The sequence below is a fragment of the Pipistrellus kuhlii genome, unplaced genomic scaffold (assembly GCF_014108245.1).
Source record: "Pipistrellus kuhlii isolate mPipKuh1 unplaced genomic scaffold, mPipKuh1.p scaffold_m20_p_3, whole genome shotgun sequence".
NCBI classification, from domain to species: Eukaryota; Metazoa; Chordata; class Mammalia; order Chiroptera; family Vespertilionidae; genus Pipistrellus; species Pipistrellus kuhlii.
The window spans coordinates 9,748,650-9,775,633 of NW_023425529.1; the positions used below are offsets into that span (position 1 = coordinate 9,748,650).

At 37.3% G+C, this 26,984-nt stretch overlaps 2 protein-coding genes across 8 annotated transcripts in view; one reads left to right on the forward strand and one right to left on the reverse strand.

Annotated features, from left to right (window-relative positions):
* The window catches only part of LOC118729796 (PARP1 binding protein), a 45,958-nt gene extending 22,622 nt beyond the window's left edge, over positions 1–23,336 (reverse strand). For 3 of the 5 annotated variants that reach the window (XM_036457257.2, XM_036457252.2, XM_045587591.1), the window contains exons 1-7: positions 23,238–23,336; positions 21,743–21,887; positions 20,572–20,728; positions 11,567–11,800; positions 10,848–10,955; positions 6,832–7,002; positions 5,651–5,805 (exon numbers count right to left, since the gene is read on the reverse strand). In XM_036457257.2, the coding sequence (XP_036313150.1) occupies positions 5,651–5,805; positions 6,832–7,002; positions 10,848–10,955; positions 11,567–11,800; positions 20,572–20,724 (821 nt within the window). In that variant the 5' untranslated portion in view covers positions 20,725–20,728; positions 21,743–21,887; positions 23,238–23,336. Of the gene's footprint in view, positions 1–5,650; positions 5,806–6,831; positions 7,003–10,847; positions 10,956–11,566; positions 11,801–20,571; positions 20,729–21,742; positions 21,888–23,237 lie in introns of those variants that run through there. The other 2 variants (XM_036457254.2, XM_045587590.1) reach the window with 2 other exon arrangements.
* A 35-nt stretch (positions 23,337–23,371) lies between these two features.
* The window catches only part of NUP37 (nucleoporin 37), a 31,455-nt gene continuing 27,842 nt past the window's right edge, over positions 23,372–26,984 (forward strand). For 2 of the 3 annotated variants that reach the window (XM_036457259.2, XM_045587592.1), the window contains exons 1-2: positions 23,372–23,455; positions 24,659–24,887. In XM_036457259.2, the coding sequence (XP_036313152.1) occupies positions 24,732–24,887 (156 nt within the window). In that variant the 5' untranslated portion in view covers positions 23,372–23,455; positions 24,659–24,731. Of the gene's footprint in view, positions 23,456–24,155; positions 24,260–24,658; positions 24,888–26,984 lie in introns of those variants that run through there. The other variant, XM_036457258.2, reaches the window with a different exon arrangement.

The window sequence follows — 26,984 nt, forward strand, 5'->3', positions numbered from 1 at the left end:
ACTGGCACTTTCTTTTTCAGCTAATGTTTTCTTAATTTTTCAACCGAAAGCATGGAAGTAACTGGATGAGATATAGCCAAAATGAATACACAATTAACATTCTGTGTTTTTTCTGGGAAGTAATCTCTAATGGAAACGTTTTGGAAAAGATTCAAAAGGATAACAAAATATGAAAGATTGTCTTAGTCAAATATAAGAACAAAAACAAACAAACAAACAATAACACACCAAAAAACAAAGCTTTAAGTCTCCTTTGCCTCCCTTTTCTCATTCTTTCCACAAGAACAAATATGCTAAATTTTAAAATATAATTCACTGATTGTAGTTTATTTAGAAAAAATATTATAAGAACTATATTTAAGATTTGTCAATATTTTGATCCCTGGCAAAAAACACCAAGCACCAGTGTCATGCCTAGTCTGTTGCTATGCATTCACTATGCACTAGCCAACCATTAACTCTCGAAATATCTGTTCAATAGCACAGAGGCTTAATAGCACAGAAACTCCTGAAGTTTTAACTCAAATGAAGTCAGGACAATTGTGTTAGGCACTACAAATACAAAATGAATAAAACCTTTCTCTTTAAAAGGTCAAAATTGAACATATGATACAAGATACTAAAGGAATAGAGAATTTGAGTGAGAAGGGCAGAGTACAAGGAGATACTCAAGGTTTCCCAGAAGACACATTATGACTATGCGGGATAAACATTAATAGAATTTAGTTAAGAAAGGTAAACTGCAGCACCTGACTACTAAATGCATCACATCCAAGCCCTGGAGCAGAAAGAGGGGGGGAAATGAAGCTAGTGAGGAAAAAAGACATTAAACCCAAAGCTTGTATCAAAACATAGTGACTGAATGAGAACAATAAGCAATAATAAAGACAAATGATTGGTAGGTAATACTTTAAGGTAATTCCCAACTCTCTACCAGAGAGTGATTGGCTTTTCCTCACCATCTTCATGAATTTGGTAACTCTTTGCTAAAATAAATTATATCTCCAGCCCTGTCCAGGTGGCTCAGTTGGTCGAAGCATTATCCCATAAACCACAAGGTTGAGGGTTGGATTCCCAGTCAGAGAACATAACTAGGTTGGGGGTTTACTTTCAATCCATGTTTCTCTCACATACAAGTGTCTCTTTCTCCCTTCCTCTATCTCCAAAATCAATAAAAACATATCCTGGAGTGTGAATTAAAAAAAAATATATATATATATACACACACACACACACACACACACACACACACACACACTAATAAAAGGGTAATATGCTAATTAGACCAGACATCCTTCCAGACAAAGCCATGGTGGCAGGGACTGAGGCAGAGGTGGTTAGGGGTGATCAGGCCAGCAGGGAAGAACAGTTAGGGGCAATAAGGCTGGCAGCAGGGAACAGGTAGGAGGCAATCAGGTCAGCAGGGCGGGGGCTGTTAGGGAGCCATTAGGCCAGCAAAGGAGGGCAGTTAGGGGGCGATCAGGCCAGCAGGGGAGCAGTTAGGGGCAATCACGCCAACAGAGGAGCAGTTGGGGCGATCAGACCAGCAGGGGAACAGTTAGGGAGTGATTAGGCCAGTAGGCAGAGGCAATTAGGAGCGATCAGATCAGCAGGCAGAGACAGTTAGGGGCAATCAGGTCGGCAGGCAAAAGTGGTTAGAAGCAATCAGGCTGGCAGGGGAGCAATTAGGGCACATGTGTCAAACACAAGGCCCGCGGGCCAAATCCGTCCCGCCAGGCCTTGCAATGTGGCCCGCACCGCGCTGTCATCACTGCACTCCACTGCGTTTCCATCACAATGACAGTTTATGACTGTTCAGTAAACCATTCGGCCCGCGATTTAGGCTGGATTTTAGATTTTGGCCCCTTCTCTGATTGAGTTCGACACCCCTAAATTAGGGAGTGATCAGGCCAGTAGGCAGAGGCAGTTAGGGGCCATCAGGTTGGCAAGCAGAGGTAGTTAGGGGCGATCAGGCAGGCAAACAGATGAGCAGTTAGGAGCCATTGGTCCTGGATTGGAAGAGGGATGGATTGGAGGGTACAGGCAGAGCTGAGGGGAACCCCCCCGACACACACACACACCCATGGATGAATTTTATGCATTGAGCTGCTAGTTCTTGACCAAACAGCAAAATGACCAGTCACTATGATGCGCATTAACCACCAGGGGGCAGATGCTCAATGGAGGAGCTGCCCCCTGGTGGGCAGTGTGCTTCCACAGGGGGAGCACCGCTCAGCCAGAAGCTGAGGTCACCACTGGCAAGTGCAGCAGCAGTGGTGGGAGACTCTCCCGTCTCCGCAACAGTGCTAAGGATGTCCAGCTGATCCGTCAGTCAGACATTCCCCAAAGGGCTCTCAGACTGTGAGAGGGTGCAGGCCTGGCAGAGGAACACCACCCCCCCCTCACAAAATGCACAATTTTGTGCACCGGGACTCTAGTTAAATATAATTAAAGATGCTACATAAAATGTATCAAATGCTTCCGAAATATATTTAAATGAAATTCTAAACTGGAAAAGTTAAACCAGATTTAATATTCTATTAATGCATAACATTTAGTCCAATATATATAACTCGTGTGCCATTGAAGATTTATTGTGTAATAAACTTGAAATACAGAATTTTAAACATTTGAACTAGTATTTTAAACACCTGAACTATGAAACCTGAAACCTCTTTTTTTCAGGTGCAAGTACAGTATGCATTTTATGGTGGCACCTACTGGCAAAGGGCAGAAATGCAGCCAAACTATAGCCAGCATGGCTAAATGAAAATCTGGCAGTGGGGAGGTAAGTGTGAGAATGGATTTGTAGATTTCTTCCTTGTCAATTTATTGGACTCAAAGATTATTGTGATTCCTTATCACCACCACCCTATTATAAGACAAGTAGCAAAAACTTTAACTCTCGGTTACAAGAGTTAAATACATTTTTATCTCTAAGTTTTAACATTGAGATACAGAGTGATATGCAGGCAGGAGTTAGAGGGCATAGAATTTGTATACCATACTGATGTTTCTGGAGTCTTATCCTCATTTGGAATCTTTAAAGGATTTTAATAATGGAAGTAGCATTTACTGTTTCAGGAAGATCACTGGCAGCAGTGAGGACACGAGGATAGGGCAACTCAAGATTGGAGGTAGAATGAATAAGTCAGAAATAAGAGTGAAAAAATCCAAGCAAGAAAAAATGAAAATCCGAAAACAGGCAGCATAAGCAATGTAATTAAGGTAGTAGGTACAGAAAGAACATTAAAACATGTTAATTAAGAAGCATTGATGGATCTTGGTGACGGTAGGGAAAGAGAAAGAAGAAAAGGGAGTTTTAGATAAGTTTCAGGTTTCTGCTTGGATGACGGGAGGGAGAGAGTCTTCATCAAGCCAGAAGGAGAAGCAGGTTTTCAAGGAAAGATGAAGGTTTAATCTGGAACATGTAAAATCTAACTTGCCTTTGAGGTAACAACCCATATATAAGTAAAGATATATTTTTGAATTTTAGGAAAGAGGTTTGAATTTCACTGAAACATAGATTTAGAATGGGAAAAAAGAGAGAAAAAATGACCAAAATTGAGGATTCAAAAGAGACCAAAGATTACAACAACTTGAAGGAGGAAGCAAAGTGTGTGTGTGTGTGTGTGTGTGTGTGTGTGTGTGTGTGTGTCTGGTGGGAAGGAGTGCTGGGAAGCTGATGAGTGGGTTGCACATGCTTATTTTCCAGGATAGAAAGTTAATATATAAAGTCTAAACTGAAAAATCAAAAATAGCTGCATTAAAATGTCATTTAAATTAATAAATATAAAACAGACACACACAAAAAATTGGATGTTTACAAGTCTGTAATATTATCTGACTTTACCATAATATACATATATTGCTTTGCTTACATAAAATATTTTTTAAAATTATCTGCTAACTCAGAAGAAATGATCAGCCATACATTATCTGGGAGTTCAGGTGATGTCACTGATATTGACTAAAAATTATATCAAAAGCCTCTTCCAAAAATTTACATCCTTGTAATGGATAGACATATAAAAAGAGAAAAGAATGCAATTCAGAATAAAACCATAAAAAACAATTCTTCCTAGAATCTTGAACTGGAAAGAAGTTTCCTGGAATAAAATATAGTGATTAAGGGAATGGTTCCAGAGTCAGACCTGGCTAAATTCAGATCCCAGTTTGGCTACTTGATAACCATGTGATTAGGATAAATTACTTAATCCCGGTGTTTCCGTTTTTTCCTCTTTAAATTGGGTACCTATATAGTATCTATCATGGAAAGTTGTTGTAGTAATCAAATGATAATCCCCATAAAGAACTCAGTACAGCCGAAGCTGGTTTGGCTCAGTGGTAGAGCGTCGGTCTGCGGACTGAAAGGTCCCAGGTTCGATTCCAGTCAAGGGCATGTACATTGGTTGCGGGCACATCCCTGGCGGGGGGTGTGCAGGAGGCAGCTGGTCGATGTTTCTCTCTCATCGACATTTCTAGCTCTCTATCTCTCTCCCTTCCTCTCTGTAAAAAAATCAATAAAATATATTTAAAAAAAAAAAAAAAAAAAAGAACTCAGTACAATGTCTAACACATAATCATATATATATAATAGAGCAATACTCTAATTAACCGGGACTGGGACGCCATAATGGGTAGACCAGACAGAAGGAGGTGGCCCATGCAGAGTTGGGGGAGGGGAGGAAGGGGCCTCCATGTGCCTGTGCTGGTGGAGGGCCTGATCAGCAGTGGCCATGCTGCTGGCGACTAGAGGGTAGGCAGCACCATGTGATTTCGAATTGTGCTCTGAGCTCCTAGTATTCAATAAATACCAGCTATTTCTATTAGTACTATGCAGTGGCATAACAACCAAATTGACAGTGAAGTACCACAAATGCTAGCATAAACAATTCACCTCTGCCTCCTCAAATTAATCTAAAAATTACCATCCAATACATCTATAAATAAATCTAAAAGATTATAAAAATAATTTCTCACTTCCAATTTCACAAAAACACAAATTTCAGATGAATAAAAAATTATGCAATAAAAACACCTAACAAAAAATAGAATAGAGAATTTATATCTCTTCGTGAATTTTCTTGTTCATTCTTGATATGGGATTCCTTTATTGCTAAATTAAAAGTTGAGCCTGGCTGGTTTGGCTCAGTGGTTGAGCATCAACCTATGAACATGGTTTGATTTCCAGTCAGGGCACATGCCCAGGTTGTGAGCACAATCCTCGGGGAGGGGGGGGGGGGGGGGCGCACGTGCAGGAGGCAGCCAATGATTCTCTCTCATCATTAATGTTTCTATCTCTCTCCCTCTCCCTTCTTTCTCTGAAATCAATAAAAATACATATTTATTTTTAAACATAATTTTGAAAAAAAGTATTAGTTTGTTTTTTTTTCCCCCCAGGCCTCAAAACACTCTTCTCTAAATAAATTTAATTTAAACTTTTGACTTTGGCAAAAATTTTGTAATCACAGAGAAGCAAAATTTTAGGAAGAAAGGTCACATGGTTATATTTTACTCATCTAAATTTTTATTCTTCTTTCTACTGTTTGGTCTGAGGATTAATCATTTCAATAGCTTTACCTCTGATTCTGTAAAGTTTTAAAGATGGAGTAATAATACACATTTATAATTTATAAAAAATCATTACCTTGGATTTGCTGTTTCTCCAAGAATCTCATCTAATTTGTCAATGAAATTAATAAAATTAGACAATCCTTTCACATGTGTCCTCAAAGGATCAGAAGGTGATGGTGCATATCCTTTCCCTCCAAGCTCCATTGTTCTAATAAATGATGTGGCCACCTATGAATTAAAACAAATGATTGTTATGCTTAATGGTTAGTAAGTTAAAACAACAATTTACTCCATGAAGCTGGGTATATTTACCTAATTCTGGTTATACAAGTGAAGTGCTTTTGTGACTCATACCACACAATGATTCAGAAGTAAGTAATAAAAGAAACAGGTGTCATGCAGAACTCATGCCAGCAAAGGTTAGGGGACAAATTAAGTATGCTCATAAGAGTATATCATTGACTATAAATAATTGGTTTATGAATATGTTGCTATATAGACTGACTCCTGGCTACTGGAATTGTTGGACAGAACAAAGGGGTTTTCAGTGTTGATTGGGCAATTAATTCCAAGCTGTAGCTTCTGGATATACAAAATAAAGATTAGACTAGATAATCATTAAGTCTCAGCTAGTTTCACATCTTAGGATCATGTGATCATGTGCAGTTCAAAAGACTTTGTCTTTACAATAATATACACATATTGTATGATGACCAAACATAAAAGCATCCCTGCCAAAACAATATTATAAAGCAGTATTTTCCAGAGTGTTCCCTTAGAAAGACAAACTCTATGAAATTTCAATAATCTGAGGAAAAGTCCCACAGTAAAATAACTTAGAAAACAACAGAATAACAAGGTTAACTGAAAATTTCTTTTTGGTAGGACTTCCCAAAGATTTTTAAAAACATACATGAATTTATGTATATCCAATAAAGACATATACTATTTCCAAATGGTTTGCTATTGGAAACATTAATTCAAAAAGCATGTAACGGGTGTGCTGCCTTTGGCTAGCACTCTGAAGAATACATGTAGGAAAACACCTTCTAGAGAACTCTCCATGCCAAATTGAAAAGATATGACAAAAACATAAAAACTCTATGAATTTTCAAAAACACACCGAGGTAAGACATAAAGTAACAATTTAAAAGTTATTTTATCACAATTATAAGAATTCTACATCAAGGTATATGGATCCACTGTTCAAAGAGTCTTTATTTTAAAAAGCCTGAAAATGGGACATATCCTTACCAAAAAGATAGACATCTGTTTCTCTCGAGCAGCATGTTTCAAATCAGTGAAGGCTTCTCTTCCGAGTCCTCTATCAGGAATATTGAGAATATGAGCCAGAGCCAGGTCATTCTTTGAATTCACTAGCAGATTCAAATATGAGTAGATAATTTTCTTTGCCAGTAACTTCGCCTACACAATAAAATAGTATTTTCTTTATTGAAGTTGTTTTAAATCCATACATTTTTATATGTAGTAAAAATACGTATGATCATTCAATGGCAATAACTCACTCAGGTCTTTGGGAAAGAGAATTGCCAAATAAACTGAAAATTTGTGTTGGACAATTAACCTACCCTTTGCTCATAAAACCAACTTGCTGCAATGAAAAGCTATGAGTAAATATCAACTTTCATAACTATTGGAAAATGGGTGTTAGAAAATGATACATAAGATACAGCCCAAAAATCTGCATATCTGATAGGACCCGATCTCATTCCCCCACATATATTTGCCCCTATGCAATATCCAATAATGAAGCCTCCTGTAGCCTAGGGCATGGATCAACGGCACTATTTGGTCCTACGTACTTTTCAGGGCTAGATATAAAGGCTGGAATTATATGGTTAAGCTTTTGGAAAATTATTAAGATACTGACTTGGACAATACCAAACAAGCAAATATTAACATTAAAAGATTCAACCAAATGCTAAGCAAATAAAAGCAAATAGTTGATGCTGATGTAAACTGGCCAAAACAAAGCTACAGATTCTAGTACATTCAAGCACAAGATACGTAATATTTGAGAGCACTAGATATGGGCATCATTTCTTTCATATATACTGTACTTGTCCTTCACAATTAAATGATAAAATAGGGCATAAAGAGAGTTAAAGAGGTAGCAATAAAAAAAAAATTACATATTGTTAGGAAGTCCCTTAGATAATGATTATGGACGTCTCAAGTTCATATGCATCTTAAAAGTACTTTTAAAAATAGCACCCTTTTGAAATATTTAAATTTCATGTGAAAAACAATTCTTAAAACATGGGAGGCAGTCAGGTTTAAAAACCTCATCAGACAGGATAAGATTATTTTAAATATGGACTTAAAATATAATTTAAGCAAAACTGATTTTTAAAAACAGGAATATTAACTCTATAAGACTTTTTCTTAAATATTAAAGACACTAGGATATTTATTTCATTTGAAGAGACACTCCTAATTTCCCAAGATAAACTAGCTATCCATTCACAAATTCCTTACCACCCTGTTAACTCTGCATATCAGTCAATTATATAATTACCTACAAGATATTAATACTTTCTGACACTTTATTTTCTTAATATTTCTACTACTTTATGAGTTCTATGAGAGCAAATGATATAAGGTATAAAAGAATAATTGGCATTATTATATTAGGAAATTAGTGCATTTCTGTTAATAGGTTCTTAATAAGTTTCTGTTCAATGATTAAAGAAAAATTATTACATGTATTTGGCCCTTTTAGATAATTCAAAATTGAAACTATGGATAAAAACTTCTGTGGAATCAAATAAGTGCTCATACGTTTTTATTGCATTGCCTTAAAAAGAAAAGTTCTTTGTAAGTACAATTAAATTAAGATCATCTGTAAGATCTGTCATAAAGTTTTATAGACTAAGCCATAACAGTTTTCTGCTTATATTTCAAAGGGCATCTTTACTTTCATAGAAAATCACATTACTTCCTGTGAATCTATAATACAAATATTTCTATTTTAACTTCACAGTGCAACAGTATGTCTAAAATATACAATATATCTTCTTTATCCCTTTGACATTGGGAAGAGGAATACATTTGGCAAAAATCAAGTCAGAGAAAACAATGATATTCACATTGTAGTCAGAAAATTTTTTACTTTTCCCACTTTTAATTTTGCAAAACTACAATTTCACTCCACTGAGCTTCTACCATGCCAAAATAATGGGGACTTACCAGTATGTATAATTAGCTACTCCTCAGTGGGTACAAAACAAGGTCTTAAATTGTCACATCTACAGTTTGCTCTTTATGTCTAGCAAATTTTTTCTTTCTAATGCTAGGCAAACATCAGGAGAAAACATTCTGGCATCCTCACAGTTAGGGTGTTTCTTTTAACTCACAGATGTAATTAGAAAGCTGTCCCTATCATTATGGTCAGATAACATGGCAGTTATGGTTTCCCTACGCTTGTATTTGCAAGTGGGTTGTAAAGAGGCTGTCTGAAAAAGCATTCCACATAAATACAGTTATGATGTCCAGAAGCAAGGCCTAAATTGAAAAAAAAATCCACAAGATTGAAGCTTTTACCAAGACACAGAAAATAAAGATACTGTTCAGTTTATTTGTTTAATAAACTGATTCCGTCCATACCACAAAGTATTTTGCAATGTTTGTTTAGAAGTTGGACAATTTTAAGCTTTCTGAAAATTCCAAGTTCCTTTTCCCATCCCTTAATTATTACTGAAATACAGATATTGAATCTCAATTTGAAGTCAGTTCTTCTAAATTAAGATTAACAATTTATACAGTGTTTTTTGTTTGGTTTTTACTTTCTTTGCTAAATATCAACCACATATAATGAAACATACATGCAAAAAAAGTGGACTTAAGCTAATATACTGGTAAAAATTTTTATTTAATTGGTTATTTCTTTGGGGGCCTTTATTGTATTTTTCCCTCATTACTTCATAATTTTGAAAGCAATAGTTTAGTACCTTAAAAAAAGAAAATTAAGTAAATAAAATAATGAAACAAAAACATTGTTTCTCAAATTTGTTTCATTCATCTATTCGAGGACTCTTGTGTGGTATTAGTAAGCATATTTGGTGATAAAAATAAATCTTTGCAAGACTGCAGCCCAAAAAGTTACTTTGGAATTTTAAAAGAAATATATTGCCTTCCAAAAATACTTTGTAGAAAAGAAAAATTAGAAGTTTGCAAGGAACAGAAAAATGGCTTAGAGGAGGGCTGCTACTTTAATAGTCTTCATAAAATCTAATCCATCAGCTAACTGGTAAATAAAATTCTCCTAGAAAATACAAGCCAAGGAGACAAAAAATAAAAAGTAGAAGATTAATACAGTACTAAAAAATTTTACCAGTAAATTAGGCAACCCTGCTAGCGGTTCTCAACCTGTGGGTCATGAGAACCACTGCTGTAGAGCCTAAGACCATAGAAAAACACAGATATTTACATTACGATTCATAAGTGGCATTAGAAAAAGTTTAAGTTAAAAAAATTTGACTTTCAAAAGAAATTTCAATCATTGTACTGTTGATAGTTGGCTCTTTTGACTGAGTTTGCCTTAATTCCAAAACCAGATAAAGATACCACATAAAAAAAGAACTAAAGGCCAATATCCTTGATGAACATAGATGCTAAAATCCTCAACAAAATTCTAGCAAATCAGATTCAGCATAACATTAGAAAGATCATACACCATGGCCAAGTGTGATTTATTCCAGGGATGCAAGGATGGTACAATATCCGCAAATCAATAAATATGATATATCACATAAACAAGCTGAGAGTCAAAAATCTCATAATCATATCAATCGATGCAGAAAAAGCATTTGGCAAAATCCAATACACTTTCTTGATAAAAACTCTCAGCTAAGTGGGAATAGAGGGATCACACTTCAACATAATAAAAGCCTTATATGACAAACCTACAGCCAACATCATACTCAACAGACAAAACGAAATGCATTTCCCCTAAAAACAGGAACAAGACAGGGATGCCTACTTTCATCATTCCTGTTCGATATAGTTCTGGAAGTGCTAGCCATAATGATCAGACAAGAAGAAGAAACAAAAGGCATAAAACGTTGGCCCAAAACCATGAAATAACTGATTGTTATGCTCTCACCAGTCTTCAATGTATTACTCTTTGCAAACAGTATTACTTAAACAAAATAAAACTTTAAAAAAATAGTAACTATACATATAATCAAATTCATAGTGAATTGAAGGGGATCATATCCTGCTTTAATTTACTCACAATTTATCAGTACCTTTTCATTATCCTGGTTGTCTTTACTCATTGGGGATTTCGGTACAGAAAGACCAGTTTCATCATCTTCTGCAGACTGTCTGCCAGACAGAAAATTCCGTAGTTGATTCTGTAGGAAATACAAGACATTACTAATAAAATGATATGCCAACTATAAAAAAAATTTCACACCTAGGTCCACCCAGCATCACTGATGTTCTACCTCAATAGTACACAGCATTTTACCTAACCTTTGTTGGCAGTCAACAGTATGTAGACATGGAATTCTACTTCCAAACAAAATGCTTACTTTCCAGTTCAGAGTTAAAAGGTGAGCTTGGAAATTTAATCTTAGTATTTTATTTTTTATGGAAGAAAATTTAAAAGAAAGAAAAGTCTTGTTTCTCTCTTTCCCTTTCTTTCTCTCTCTCAAATTATTCAATCAATCAATAAAAAAAGAAATCATGCATTTGGGACTGATTTCTTTATTAAATTTTTCATTCTCCAATAAGAAGCTAGTTTTACATTTAAACCAAAAAATAATACCCCATGTTCAACAAAGTTTACCACCAAAACCTTTCTTCCAAGTAATGACGAGCTAGATTTCAGGTAGCTAAATTCTCCATTTTTAACATGATCCAAAAAGCAAAAGCATTACTATAAATGCTAATACCAGAATTAAAAATAAACCTAGTCAAGTTTTAATTAGATTAGGCTAGAATTACTTCAAAAAATACTTACGGGAGATATGTTGGCATTATTTTCACCATTAGAAGTCAAAGCACTACATTTTTTATAAACATCGATCAGATCTAACATATTACTATTCTTTAAGAAATTATCGTAAGATCTCCTAATGTCCTCATAATGGGCAATCACTTCCATATTTTCAACTGGTAAGTTCAATTTCTCCTGTAGTAAGTGTTTCCAGGTCAATAAGACATCACTGAGCGAAACTGTAAATTCTCCACTGCGCTGAAAAAGATAATGCCAAACATAAAGATAAAGTTGGTTGAATTTTATATTAAATTCTTGTGAAATGGAAGAAAACATCCAAGTTGACCTATGAAATCATTTTAAAACCAGATATTAAAAGAGATTTTTATGATTTTATAAAATATGAACAACTATGGCAAGTTCTCACATGACAAAACTGGCAAATAGAGTATAAAGACATTGTCTATTACCTGAACTTCACTAAATTTCTACTCAAATTGGGGCAATAGGAGGGCAGTGAGCTGAAGCTAAGTACTACTGATTGGAAAAATATTCGATTCTGTTAATATTTGGTTCCTATTCATTTTTTTAGCTAATATATTTTTAATCTCTTATTTAAAAGCTGTCAATGTTGCTGAAACCGGTTTGGCTCAGTGATACAGCTTCGACCTGTGGACTAAAGGATTCCAGGCTCGATTCTGGTCAAGGGCATGTACCTTGGTTGAGGGCATATCCCCAGTAGGAGGTGTGCAAGAGGCAGCGGATGGATGATTCTCTCTCATCGATGTTCCTAACTATCTCTCTCTCTTCCTCTCTGTAAAAAATCAATAAAATATAGATTTTTTTAAAAACTGTCATAGTGAATTCCCATTTACCACACACACTATTCCAAGTGTTAATCTTAAAATATGATCAGAAAAATTTAAATTTTTTAAAAATATATTTTATTGATTTTATACAGAGAGGAAGGGAGAGTGATAGAGAGTTAGAAACATCGATGAGAGAGAGTCATCGATCAGCTGCCTCTTGCACACCCCCCACTGGGGATATGCCCGCAACCAAGGTACATGCCCTTGACCGGAATCGAACCAGGGACCCTTCAGTCCCCAAGCTGACGCTCTATCCATTGAGCCAAACCGGTCCCGGCAGAAAAATTTAAATTTTAAAAACTACGTTTCATTTCATTATTCTTGTAGAGAAAACAAAACACCAGTGCCAAAACTTTGGGTCAAAGGATGATTTTCATTCTTCGCTACTCAGGGACACACTAAACTGCAGGCAAATGAGTGCTAAAAGGTCAGTTAGGTTTCCTTGTCTAAGCTGTCAGACGTTACTTATCAAACAAAATTGCTCAAATTTGGACATATTGAAGGTTTTTGTTTTTTTCAATTGATTGCATTCTGCTCCCACTTTATACCCCCAATATTAATAATGGTGCCTCCACAAAATGCCAATTCCAATTCAGTAAAAAAATTCTAACTGCTCCTTTCCAATGCTTCCTGAATAAGAAATATTTATAAGCATCCCTATGTGGTTTTGTGAAATATATCAATGTTGCTATCTTCTACAGTTTAGCTCCAGCAATATATTAGTAGTTTCTGCTAACAACTAGATTTTTCCATTAATTGCATTTTAAGATGGGTGAATATTTAAATAGAACTTAAAATTTACCGGCACTAAATTGTAACATCATATTTAGCCAATGACAAATCAAATAGGATCATATGATGTAGTACTATTTCTAAATATCTGACTCTTGCAAATATCTATCTTTATATGTTTTATAAAGATCAGTCACATTTTCCAATTACTATCCAAATTTAAGATAAAGTGTACAACCTGCCTTAAAATAATTAACGCTTTACTCATCCATATGAAAGCAATTAAGAAATTTATTCTAATTATCCTTAGAGGAGGGAGCTGTTGTATCATAGATATAAAAATTAATTATATCTCATGAAATTAGTTCAATGAACAAAGAAAATGATCAATAACTCTCAAACCTAGGTCCATAATCTAAATATTGAATCAAAAATTGTATACTTTACTCCCAAACCCTACAAAAGTTGTATATTATTAAATCTCCAAATGGTATTTAAGTTAAATAAATCCATTTATTTTGTTTAAAACTCAATTGTTTTATCTTAAGAATTCTTAAATCTATTCTGGCATAATGTCCTTCACAGTAAAAACAAATTAAGTATTTGTTTTAATGCAAATATGTAATTTATTCTCATTCTGTTGACTGTAACTAAAGGAAAACTATGTAAAATCTTGATCTTCTGAGAAAAGGCTCTGACTAGATTAAGTGTTTATACTGAGATTGTAAAAACATTTTAAATCCAAATAAAATTGCACTACAGATATCAGTTTTCAGGATCAGGTGCCCACCATGACAGGATATTCTATTTTTCAAACAAGTAACAACTGATTGAACAGAGTCTGTGGTCAAATCAGAAAATGTTTTGCTAGGAAAACATGCCAACTGCTACTATTTGAAGGAAGTCCAAAATGTTCAATGCTTTGATGGACAACCGAAGGATTATATTTCACAAGAATAACATAACAAAAAGCAAGAGTTACACATTTTCAGAGACCTTGTACTTTGTATATTTTATCAAAGTTATTTATTATTCAAAATTTTAAATAAACTTCACGTTATTAACTAGTTGGAATTCTTATTATCAAAAGAGTAAAGATAGCAGGTCTACTTAAGAGCATTAATTGGTGCCCAGCTGACATGGTGGCTCAGTGGTTGAACATCAACCTATGAAAGAGGAGGTCATGGTTCAATTCCAGGTCAGGGCACATGTGCAGTTGGGGGTTGATCCCCAGTTGGGGGCTCGCAGTAGGCAGCCGATCAATGAATGATTCTCTCTCATCACTGATGTTTTTCTCTCTCCCTTCCTCTCCCTTCTTTGCTGTGTGAACTTGGGTAAGATACCGAAATCACTCAATTTCCTTGGTTATAAAATGAGATTGTACGGCCAAAACCAGTTTGGCTCAGTGGACAGAGCTTCAGCCTGCGGACTGAAAGGTCCTGGGTTCGATTCCAGTCAAGGGCATGTACCTTGGTTGCGGGCACATCTCCAATAGGGGGCATTCAAGAGGCAGCTGATCAATGACTCTCTCATCAATGTTTCTAACTCTCTATCCCTCTCTCTTCCTCTCTGTGAAAAATCAATAAAATATATTTTTAATTAAAAAAATGAGATTGTATAGATTAAATAACACTTTATAATAAAAAATGGCAGATGCCCTGCTCTTTTTATCAAGTAAAATAATTGTCAGTTTGTTTGCTGGGGGAGGAGTGGTAGATAATTATAATTCAACTAGAGGTCCAGTGCACAAAATTCATGCACTGGGGGGTGGGGGGACCCCTCAGCCCGGCCTGCGCCCTCTTGCAGCCTGGGAGCCCTCAGGGAGTGGGCCTAAGCTGGCAGTTGGACATCCTTAGCCACTCCTTGGACACTCCCGCCACTGCCATTGAGCTTGCCAGCCATGAGCCTGGCTTCTGGCTGAACAGTGCTCCCCCTGTGAGAGTGCACTAACCACCAAGGGATAGCTCCTGCACTGAGTGTTTGCCCCTTAGTGGTCAGTGCACGTCACAGCAACTGGTCAGTTGACTATCTGCCCCCTGGTAGTCAATGCAGGTCATATCGAGCGCAAGTGGTTGAGCAGCCTTAACATATCATTAGCATATTATTATGCTATTGATTAGTTGAATGGACGATTGGATGACCGGACACTTATTGTATAGGATTTTAAATTCTGTTTCTCCTTGCTATGTCTCTGTTAGGTCATTTTCAAATCTGTCAGTCAACCACAGGTGCTATGGTTGCTTTCCACGAAGTTATAAATCAATATATTTGTCTGTTTCACCCAATAGAACATTTATAATGTTCTTAAGGCTTTTTAAGGTGAGAAACGGCCTTTATAATGTAATTGTATGACAGAGTCAAGCTATAAGGCCAATTCCAAAGATAGTAAAGGCTAAAATATTATTTGCAACCTAATGAAGTCATATATTTGTCACATAATGAAGTCAATAGTGAATGAATCTAAAGCAGGTAAATCATTAGCAGTATAAAACTACTAGAGAGGTATTACATGATTTAAGCTAAAAAAAAAAATCTTGATCCTCTAAAAACATGCGAAAAACCTAACACTCAAAGATTATTTTAACATGCCTTTTCTTTTTCCCCACTAAAACAGTTAAGAAAACAAACATGCCAATAGGCAGACTAACAGTTCTGCTAGGTATTCAAAAGTTTTACTACAGTCAAATTCAGTTATAAGGATTATACTTTAGGGACTCAAACTTCAGAGAATTAAAAACCATAAGTAGACCACAAACACCGGGTGAAAAACAGTTGAAGGATATATACAAGCAACTCCACCCTTTCATTTCCGTTTGCTACTTACCAATGCACCTGCAGGCATATGTGAGTGTTGTTTCATATTGGGTGCCTTGGAAGTCTGAGCACAGTGAGGAATGCCTAAGCTAAGTCTCTACATAGAGAATTAAAGTAAAACAGAACTGCAACCACCATCTCCACATGTATGCATATCTACACAAGCTGTGAAAAGCTCAGTTGCAATTTTACCATGCCCCTTTTCCCACCCAGAGTCTGAACTTTCACAAATAATAAAGTGAATTAGCAGGTAGGACATTAGCAAGTAGGAAAACACCCCCAGTGAATGCTACAAAAACAAGTCCTGAAGAAAAACTGACTTGGATTGGATTGGATATTTTAATATGTCAAAATTTTTACAATGAGAATTAAATTTTTTTCAGGCTACATTTTATGTAACTTGTTGATGTATCTATTTCTCAATTATTCCTACACAAGCAAACAAATGATAGGAGGTGATGTGAATATGCTCTGTAAGCTCTGCTTGATTCCAGAACAACAGCTCTCAATCACTCAACAGCGATTCCTAATAATTGTCCCAATTTCTTTCTCTCTTCATTTCCCAGTGTATGGACACCAAGATTTAACCATCAGCTAGCCCATTCCATGTACACAATATTCTCAGAATCTATTATCCATCTTATAAATTCTTCAGATTATAAAAGAAGGCCAATGCAAATCAAAATGACAATGAGGTATCATCTCACACCTGTCAGAATGGCTATCATCAACAAATCAACAAATGACAAGTGCTGGCGAGGATGTGGGGAAAAGGGAACCCTCGTGCACTACTGGTGAGAATGCAGACTGGTGCAGCCACTGTGAAAAAGAGTGTGGAATTTCCTCAAAAAATTAAAAATTTGACCCAGTAATCCCACTTCTAGGAATATATCCCAAGAAACTAGAAACACCAATCAGAGAGGACATATGTGTTCCTATGTTCATAGCAGCCTATTTACCATAGCTAAGATTTGAAACAGCCTAAGTGCCAATCAGCAGATGAGTAGATTAAAAAAACGGTGGTACATCTATACAATGGAATACTACGCTGTTGTAAAAAAAGGAAGAACTCTTACTATTTGCAACACCATTGATGGAGATGGAGAACATTATGCTAAGTGAAATAAGCCAGATGGAGAAAGATAAATATATGATCTCACTCATTTGTGGAATATAATCAACAACATAAACTGATGAACAAAAATAGATGCAGAGACACAGAAACATTGAACAGACTGCCAAATTCCAGAGGAAAGGTGGAGGTTGAGGGGGTAAGAGATCAACCAAAGGACTTGTATGCATGCATATGAGCATAACCAATGGACACAGACACTAGGGGGGTGAGGGCATGTGCTGGGGTGTGGGGTGGCCAAGGAGAGGTCAATCAGGGAAAAAAGAGACATATGTAATATTTTAAACAATAAAGGAATTTTTAAAGGGGACTTTTTTTTAAAATCCTCAAGCAAGACTTAATATGGGAAGCAAAGAGACTCTATGATGACCCTTAGGCATCTAGTTTCAGTGACTAAGTGAATAATAATACAAATATTGGGACTAAGAATATAAATACTAAGGTAAGCTAAGGGAGCAAACAATGTGGTTTCTTTTTAAAAACTGATATGGAGACAGTAATGGGACATCAAGATAACAAGTCCAATTGAGTACTTGACCATACCAAAGCATAACTTAATAGAGAGGTCTGGCATAAGAATACTGTTGAAACAACTTCAGTGGGTAATATTGAGCACATTGGAAGATAGCAACAAAGTAAAAAATGAAGAGTATCTAAAATAATACATGCAGAACTCTTTCAAAGAGTAAGAAAGTGATCAAGGCAACTCAAGAGCAAAATAAGTATAGGATATAAACACAGTTGAAGAAAAGAACATCTAAATGGTTAAATAAGCATTTTAAAGGAAGAGAGGGAGGGAGGGAAGGAGTGAGGAAGAGAGGAAAGGAGGGAGGGAATCTGTGGAAGGGAGGAAGAGAGGAAAGAAATTAACATTTATATAAACAGCTACAATCAGCCTCCCTGTGGTTCCTTGAACTGGCCAAACATATTCCCACCTCAGGGCCCTTGTATCAGCTGTTCCCTCTGTCTGGTAGTCCCTCCCCACCTAAATCTCCATGACCAATTCCTCCTTTCACTCATTCAAATCTTGGCTCAAATGGCAACTTCTAAATGAGGCCTCCTTTGACCACCCCATTTCAGGTTGCAAGAACTCTTCAACCCCAAACTCAATACACTCTTTACTTGGAAGAACTCTGTTTTGTTCTTTTCTGTGGCACTTATTGTGAATTAAAGCACTAAATATCTTACTTATTAGAATGTTATCTCTCCTGACTAGAAAATTATTTCCATAAGAGCAGGGATTACCTTCAATACTATATTCCTAACTAGTGTCCCAGTGCATGAAATTTGTGTTGTGGCAGGGGGTGGGGGTCCCCTCAGCTCAGCCTGGACCCTCTCCAATCCAGGACACCTCTGGGGATGTCCAACTACCAGATATCCCTCTCACAATCCAGGACCACTGGCTCCTAACTGCTTACCTGCCTGCCTGCCTGCCTGCCCCTAATTGCCACCCCCCCTTCCCGCCAGCCTGATCACCCCTAATTAACTGCCCTCCCCCCCAGCCTGGTTGCCCCTAACTGCTCTCCCTCTCCACCTCCCCCCGCTGGCCTGGGTGCACCTCCATGATCCCCTCTGCTGGCCTGGTCACTCACTGCCCCTGCTGCCAGCCTGGTCACCCCACACAACCTGCTGTTCAGTCATTTGATCGTCTCTTGCTAATCCCCCTGCTGGCCTTGTCGCCCCATGCAGCCTCTGTTTGGTTGTTAATGTGAGGGCGCTGTGACCAATTTGCATATTTTTTTATTAGTACAGATGCTCAGAATAATGTCTAGCATACAGCAAAAACTCAGTATTTATTGAAAGAATATCTCCATAAGATAGCATTTTCTCAAAAATATTTTATGTTCAAAATTTATCTTAAAATACATTGCTTTAACCATGCAAAACTGCCAACTATTCATGCAGAGGAAAGATCACCTCTTATTTTAAGATCATACAATTTCTAATTTTCAGGTGCTAAAATAGTCTTCATTTTTCAAAATGATAGCTCTATTAATTATGTTTTCCTTAATAGCCTTATTTGCCAACACAAGAAATGTTCAAATCTGTCAATATCTAATTCTTTTGGAAATTTACTGGTATATGAAATCTAAAATTCTGGGAACTACTGGCATACAGGATTAAAATAATTCATCAGAATGTCATTCTATCACTTAGCCCAACAGACCCATGGAAATCAGCTTTATCCTTCAAAAACCTTCTTCTCTAGTCAAGACAGTCTCCTTACCATCTTCATGATTTTGATTCCCCGTGGAGGCTTCTTCTGAACTTTCCCTTTACATCACCCCTTTTTTAAAACCTTCCCATCCAAAGATTTCCACTGCTTTACGTACATTATCTAAAATTCTTTACCACTTCAGCCTATATTCATTCACCTCTAATCTGAGAACCTCTAGCCCTCTAGTTAGAGCTCATGTTATAAACAGCAGTTTTGACCAAGCCATCTATGTAATAATCACTTCAGGGAGATTTAAAAAAAAAAAAATTTCCAGGGTCTCAGTGCAGATTGAAAGAGTAGAATTTCAAGATGGAGGCATAGAAGTCAATATATTTCAAAAGTCCTCCCAAGTGATTCTGATCTATAGCTGGTCTAGAAACAATTAATCTATGCTATAAAATCTTAAATTAGTGCCGAAACCAGTTTGGCTCAATGGATAGAGCATCAGCCTGTGGGCTGAAAGGTCCCAGGTTCGATTCCGGTCAGGGGGCATGTACTTGGTTGCAGGCACATCCCCAGTGGGGGGTGTGCAGGAGGCAGCTGGTGGATGTTTCTCTCTCATCGATGTTTCTCTCATCGATGTTTCTAACTCTCTATCCCTCTACCTTCCTCTCTGTGAAAAATCAATAAAATATATATTTTTTAAATCTTAAATTAGTCATAAAATTGGTTATATTTAAATAAATATTACCTATGTGTGCCTTCCAGATCTTTTTAGGAAAGTCTTATAAAATTAAAATAATTTTAACCATAGTAATCACAGCAGTTGCATGTTTAACTTGAAACTTCAAATTAAACTTCAAATGTGTATGTCTTATGTTGAATTATACATATGAAGGCTTTAATTTTGAAACAAATAATTTAAAATCCAATAGTAATTTCTGACATAGATATGCAGAGGCATTTGCGGAAATAGTATATTGATATTATCATAGGAGGTCATCTATTGCAAAGAAATTAATGTAATGAGGTTTATTCAAATAGCAGCAACCAAAATTCACTGTTAAAAAAAAGCAAACCACTAAAACTGGTTTGGCTCAGTGGATAGAACTTCGGCCTGCGGATTGAAAGGTCCTGGGTTCTGGTCAAGGGCATGTACCTTGGTAACGGACACATCGCCAGTGGGGGATGTGCAGGAGGCAGCTGATTGATGTTTCTCTTTCATCAATGTTTCTAACTCTCTACCCCTCTCTCTTCCTCTCTGTAAAAAATCAACAATATATATATATATTTAAAAAAGTGAACCTAAATATAGCCTACTAACCTGTTTGTTGTTCTCTGCCATGGAAAGCTGCAATGCCAAGATCATGGAGTCTGCACCACATACAGTAGTTCTCTCAGAGTCACAAAGAGTGTGCCAATTCCTTCTGAACTCTTTAATCATATCCAAAACAGACTTCTGATGAAGCACAGCCATCCTCCTAAAGTCGGACAGAACACAATATTAAAAGCTTTATTTTAATTGGAAATTAATATTTAACATGTATAAGGCAAGCAAGAGTTAGAGAAAAATAAGCAATGAACAAGAGGTCATCTCATGTTTACAAAGATTGCTTTTCATTAAACTTAGGAAAACAGAATAAAACAATTTCTCCCCAATCGTATTTTCCTCTCCTTTGGCTTTCTTAAGCCAAATCATTTGAAATAACAAAATACAACCTTCAATCTGAAAATTCACACAAAATAGATACACCAATTCTGCAAACTTATAATTTACAGACACAGAGCTAATTAAAACTGTTTTAAAATTTTGTTTTAAGATAGATGGTAATATCTGTGGTAGATTGGGGAGGAAGGTAGCCAATTTCTTCCCATCATTATATTATCCCAAAAAAGATGGTCTATTTTTCCACCCCTTTGAATCTCACTTGGCCTTGTGACTTGATTTAACCAATAGAATGTAACAAGAATGGCACTGCGGGAGTTCCAAGCTTACACCTCAAAAGGCCAATGCAGAAAAAGTTAATACAGTAGGCCTGATTACTATCCTTTGGAAGCCCTACTGACAAAGCTGACCCTTGATTGGCACCTGGGGACACAATTTCAGGAGGGTTTCTAGTAAGAGTGGCTCATTGTGCTTAAACTGTTTGTACAACAATATAGTTTATGCTGAACACATAGGTGCCTCCTGAGTTTGGAATTTTGGAACAAAATCTCAGATGTTTACTATGTATCTTGGGTTTCTATGATCAAGAAAATGGGCATATGCCATTTACAAAATAATAACTTAAAGACACAATCACTGATGCAACTTAAATTTACAGGTATAAGATTGTAAAGTATCTACTTAAAAACAAATCCTAGTAAACAGCTAAGAATTATATTTCTCTTAAAAATATCACCCTCATTTCTTATAAGAAATAAAAAAGTGAGGGTGTAACACTTCTGTAATGATCAGTTTGCCTGAAAGAAATCTTTAGTTGTAAATTACTTACTAGTGTTATTTAAAGATACCGAGTTTAGATTTCTAGAATGAAGATGAATCTGGAATTACACTGTTCTGAATCCTGGCTTCACTACTTGCTAGCTGTGAGATCTTTGCCAAGTTACATCACCTCTCTCAGCCTCAGCTTCGTTGCACTGAAAGAAAGGAAAATAACAGTTACTATCTCATAGAGTTTTATTTAAAAAAAAAAAAAAAAAGTAAGTGATAAATATAATTGAAGCTTTTAGAACAGTGCCTGGCACATATCTAGGGGTCAGCACACTTTTTGGAAAGGGCCAAATAACAAATATTTGAGGAGTGCAAGCCATACAGTCTCTATCATAACTACTCAACCTGACCTTGCCATGTGAAAATAGCCACCAACAACCCATGAACAAATGAGCTTCATTAAAACTTAATAAAAACTGAAATTTGAATTTCATATAATTTTCACACATCCCAAAATATCATTCCTCTAATGATCCCCCCATTCCACCCCCTCTACGCTCCCCCACCCCCGCAACCATGTAAACATGTAAAAATCCATTCTTAGCTTGGGAACTGGATGCACTAAAACAGGCAGTGCCATTGGTTTGCCAACCCTGATCTAGTCTCAACTCTCCCAGGAGCTAGCTGGCTGTGTGAGCCTAGGCAGCTTTTAACCTGACTGCCTAGGTAGATAACAGGAATAATATTTTCCAGCCAGTTATGAGGAGACAGTGAGACAACGAATATGCAAGCCCTCTGAATGTCAGTCTGCACTACACAAAACCAGTAGTAGAAGGTGGCAGAGATCATAAACACTTGTATGTTTTAAAAATTATTAATAATAATAATAAACAACTGTATTCCAAGCCGCACTGAAGCAAACACTGTGAGACAGGAAACTATCACTGGGGAGGCAGTGTGAGATCAGAGAGATCAGGGTCCACATCCAGACTCCCCATGTATTAGCTGTATGCCCTTCGGTATTTAAAATATCTGATGAGCACATACATCTTCATCTGCAAAGGGGGGAAGATATCTCTTATCCCGAAAGATTATGAGACATTAGAGAGACAAGGAAATACTCCCCCTGGTGCCCAGCACTTAGTAGATGCTCAATAAAAAATAAATAAATAAATAAATAAATAAATAAATAAAGACAGTGGTCACTGCAATCGCTGTCAGAATGTAGGTCCAGAAAGTTCCTCGGGGGGATATAACAGGGACAGGGAGAAGGCAGCCGAACTGGGGTGTGCGTAGGTTTGGGGACTAGAACCCTGGCTTCTCGCCTAACGTAAGCAGCCCTCCAAGGGCCTCCGACTTCCAGCCCCACCCGCCAGGAGATCCTGTGAACTCCGGTCCATACACCCAGACCCAAGCTGGCTCCAGGGCGAAGCCATCGCGCAAATAACTTAAAAAAAAAAAAAAAAATCCCACGGACCTTTCCTGTCACCGAAAAACCCGCGGCCTGAGTCGCCACTGAACCTGTGACGTGTGGACGGAGGAGAGGCCAGACTCACCTGGCTCGGGGGAGACCTAGGAGACGCGGGTCCAGCTGCAGGGAGGACCCTCCCAGCCGCAAACTCTCTCGGCTGTTTGAGTTCCTTTTTAAATCTCGCGGGAGGGCCTGAGGGCCAATCGCCGCTGCCGGCCTCTGACCCGGAAGCAGAATCGACGGCGAGCCTCTAGCGTCTTCCGCGGATACCGCCTCTTCTGTGGCGACTCCCGCTTCCCTCCGGTGGGTACCACGGCGCCCCGGGGGCCGCGCTGCTTGGCTAACCGGCCGCCCTGCTGTCCCCAGGCGGGTCTCCGCCCCTGTCCCCCCGGACCTCGGGCTCCGGGAGGCGGCAGCGGGGTCTCCAGCGATCTGCCTGCCACAGGGGGAGGCATCTGGGCTCTGGGTAGGATCGCCTCTCATTCCCTCCCCTCCCCGGAGGGCTAGTTTTACTGGCACATGTCCGCGCCCCCCTCACCCCCCTTGTGCACTGTGAGACCCCGATGATGTATGAGACTGGACACTGTTTTAGACCGAGTGTCCTCACCGCGAGCCTTCTGCCTTCCCACACCTCTGTGCCTCGCCTTAAGCTCCATGCTCAACCCCAGATGCCCACTTGTAAGGTTGCTAGTTACTTGGCTTTCTGAGGTGGGACTCATCTGATTCTCAATACGTCCTCATCGGGTATTTCATAAGCTTGTAATCGAGCCCAACTGTTTTCAGGGCAACTCCTGCGACCAATAAAAAATAAAAATAAATAAAAACACAAAAAAAACACAAAAATCCTATAGAAACCATGTCTCTTTGGGGAATACTACGTCCAGAGTGCATACCAGACCACGACAGCTTAGCTGAAGTTTTTGTGCGGGTTATGTGAATACTTAATTTTCATGACACACGTTTTGTCATTCCTTCCCTATCCTGTATTTTGTACCTGTTGATAATGCAGCTCTTTTCACGCTGAACCATCACTGCCCCAGACTGTGAGCCCCTTCGTGGCCCAGAGCTGTGTTGTTTTTCTTCTCTAGCACTGGTGTCCAACACATAGTCATGTTTTCAAATTCTGGCTCATCTCCTGACCTGGGCAAGCTAATTATAAAGTCCTAAAGTCTTGATTTTCTCATCTGTAAAATGGGAACCGCAGGCAGTACCTCCCTCTTAAGGTTTATAGGAATATTTGGTGCTATGTTGTCAGTAAAATGGTTAACATGGCACCTGCAAAAAGTTGCAGGGTAAATGTTAACTATTTTTAACTTGTTATAAATATATTTACTAAAGTGATTTCCTCTTCAAATATATATATATATATATATATATATATATATATATATATATATATATATATTATTGCTGTCTGTGGTATTTGCAATAGTCTGTTCTCATTTTGATCATTTGCTGAAAGTGAATATTTTTTACCGTTTCTATCTAACTGTGTCTGTGCTGTAGTTCACAGTTTCATGACCTTGTCCAGTAGAAGGCTACTTTATTGTTACCAACTGCTCAAGCTTTGACATCCAAGATGAAACAAGATGCTACAAGGAATGCAGCCTACACCGTGGATTGTGAAGATTGTGTGCACGTGGTAGAATTTAATCCCTTTGACACTGGGGATTCGGGAAACCTAATTGCATATGGTGGTGATAATTACGTGGTCATTGGCACATGTACATTTCAGGTTAGTGTGTGAAACTACAGTGAATGACAGTGAAGATACTTCACTGATAACAGCTTATGCTAATGTTGGTAAACCTTTGCTAAACTTTGAAAGTATATTGCTTCCCTTTGAAGTTATGTTTTTTATCTAGTTAAACACTATTAAACATTGTTCTTAGTCTCATGATAGAAGCTTCAAGTCCCATACTACCTAATTTCATGGCTCCCTCTTGTCTTGAGAGATAACTGAGGTAAATCAAACTGAAAGATTTCCTCATTCCTATCAGAAAGGCAATCTTATTCTAAGACTGGTGAAAGAAAAACTCTCAATATCGTGAATATGAATTTCAGCAAAGCATTTTTCCGAATCTGATAGTGTTCTTTTGAAAGATGGAAATTTAAGCTGAAGATAGTATTGATTGATGTCATATATTTGTCAAATATTTATGAAATGCAGATCTGGTGTGGGAACTGGTGATACATGTTTAAAAAAGCAAGGACCCTGCCCTCAAGGAGATGTTTAAATGTAAACCAGCGTAATAAGAAAACGTGTATAATAGTCCTATTTGTATCGGAAGAGAGAGCATGAAAGGTTCTAAGTCTATTCACAGGGTCATCAATAATGAATTAAGGCCTCTACTGGGACTTGGATGAGAACACTTGACTCAGGCAAAAACATGAAGGTGAGAAGGATACCTAATGTTTTGGATGGCAGAGTTCATTTAACATACTGTCTGTGCACATACTGTATGTCAGCCTCTGCTCAGAATCCAAATATTATATAATATATGTAATTGATGGGTCAAGTTGAACAAGCTAAAATTCAATAAAGATGAATATAAAGTCTTAATATGATAGATTACTAGAGCTAAAAGGGAGAATTATGACTTCCAGTTTTTAATCATCTGGATGTTCACCATGAGTCAGTGTTAAACTGCCAAAGAGAGCTAATTCAGGACTGTCCAATAGAAATATAATGTGAGCCACAAATATAAACTTAAATGTAGTGACCACATTATAAAAAGCGAAAAGCAGATGAAATTAACCTTTTACCTAGCATATCCAAAGTATTTTATGTACAACCAATATGAAACATTATTGAGATATTTTATATTCTATACTAACTCTGAAATCTGGCATGGATTTTGCACTCTATAAAATGTACACGTCTCAGCTTGATCTCTACATATATCAAGTGCTTAAAAGCTCCATATGGCTAATAGCTACTATATTGGACTACACAGTTCTATATTCTCTATAAAGTGGCAGTGATGTTTATTTCAGTTCTCAGCAGTGTGTAGAGATCTTAAGGAGATAATGAACTTAAAGACAAATCTCACAGTTGTATGTGATGCCAAGTCTTCTCTGAGCCTGTACCCCTTAGGGAAAATCAGCTATGGCCAAGTAGTTGCCATCACTGAATTAGAATTATTACTCTGGGTAGTTCCAGAAAGCAGAATTTGGAGTCCTTAATAGAATTTACAGGTAAAAAAGATTTTGGTTTCATGTTAAAGAGAACTCTTCTCATTAGATTTACCCTAAATGGAATAATCTCCCCTCAAGAAATAGGTAGTTCCCTCTCACTGAAAGTGTTCAGAAAAGGGTTGTGCAAACTCGTGTTTTCAATGATGTACTAGAGATTCAAGCATTCAATGAAAGAAGCAGAGTAGGTAAACTAACTAAAATTCTATACTTGGCCTTGAATGAGTGTGATAGGAAAGCCTGCCCATTTCAAATCCTTAAAATAGCCCTTTCATCAACCTGGCTTGGCTCCAACCTCAAATATGCTGGAGCCTTGTGTAATTATATGTATTATGGTAAGTTTTTCACAAAGTGTCTTAATTTCCTGCCTATACAATACTGCCTACACCCAAAATAGCATTTGTCTCTGCCTGTACCACACATACACTCTGGCCTTTTAGTTGGCTCAATGGCAGACATCGCTGCCAGGAAAAAAAGGTTTCACTGGCAATACATAAAGCTCAGACTGTACAGTTCCTGGGATTACTTTATCCCCATGACCACCAAATAATTCCATATATACTTTGGATAACAAAATACAAGACCTAATTGTCAGCACTGTTGTTACAGTAGCAAAATAATGTCTGTTTTGATGGTA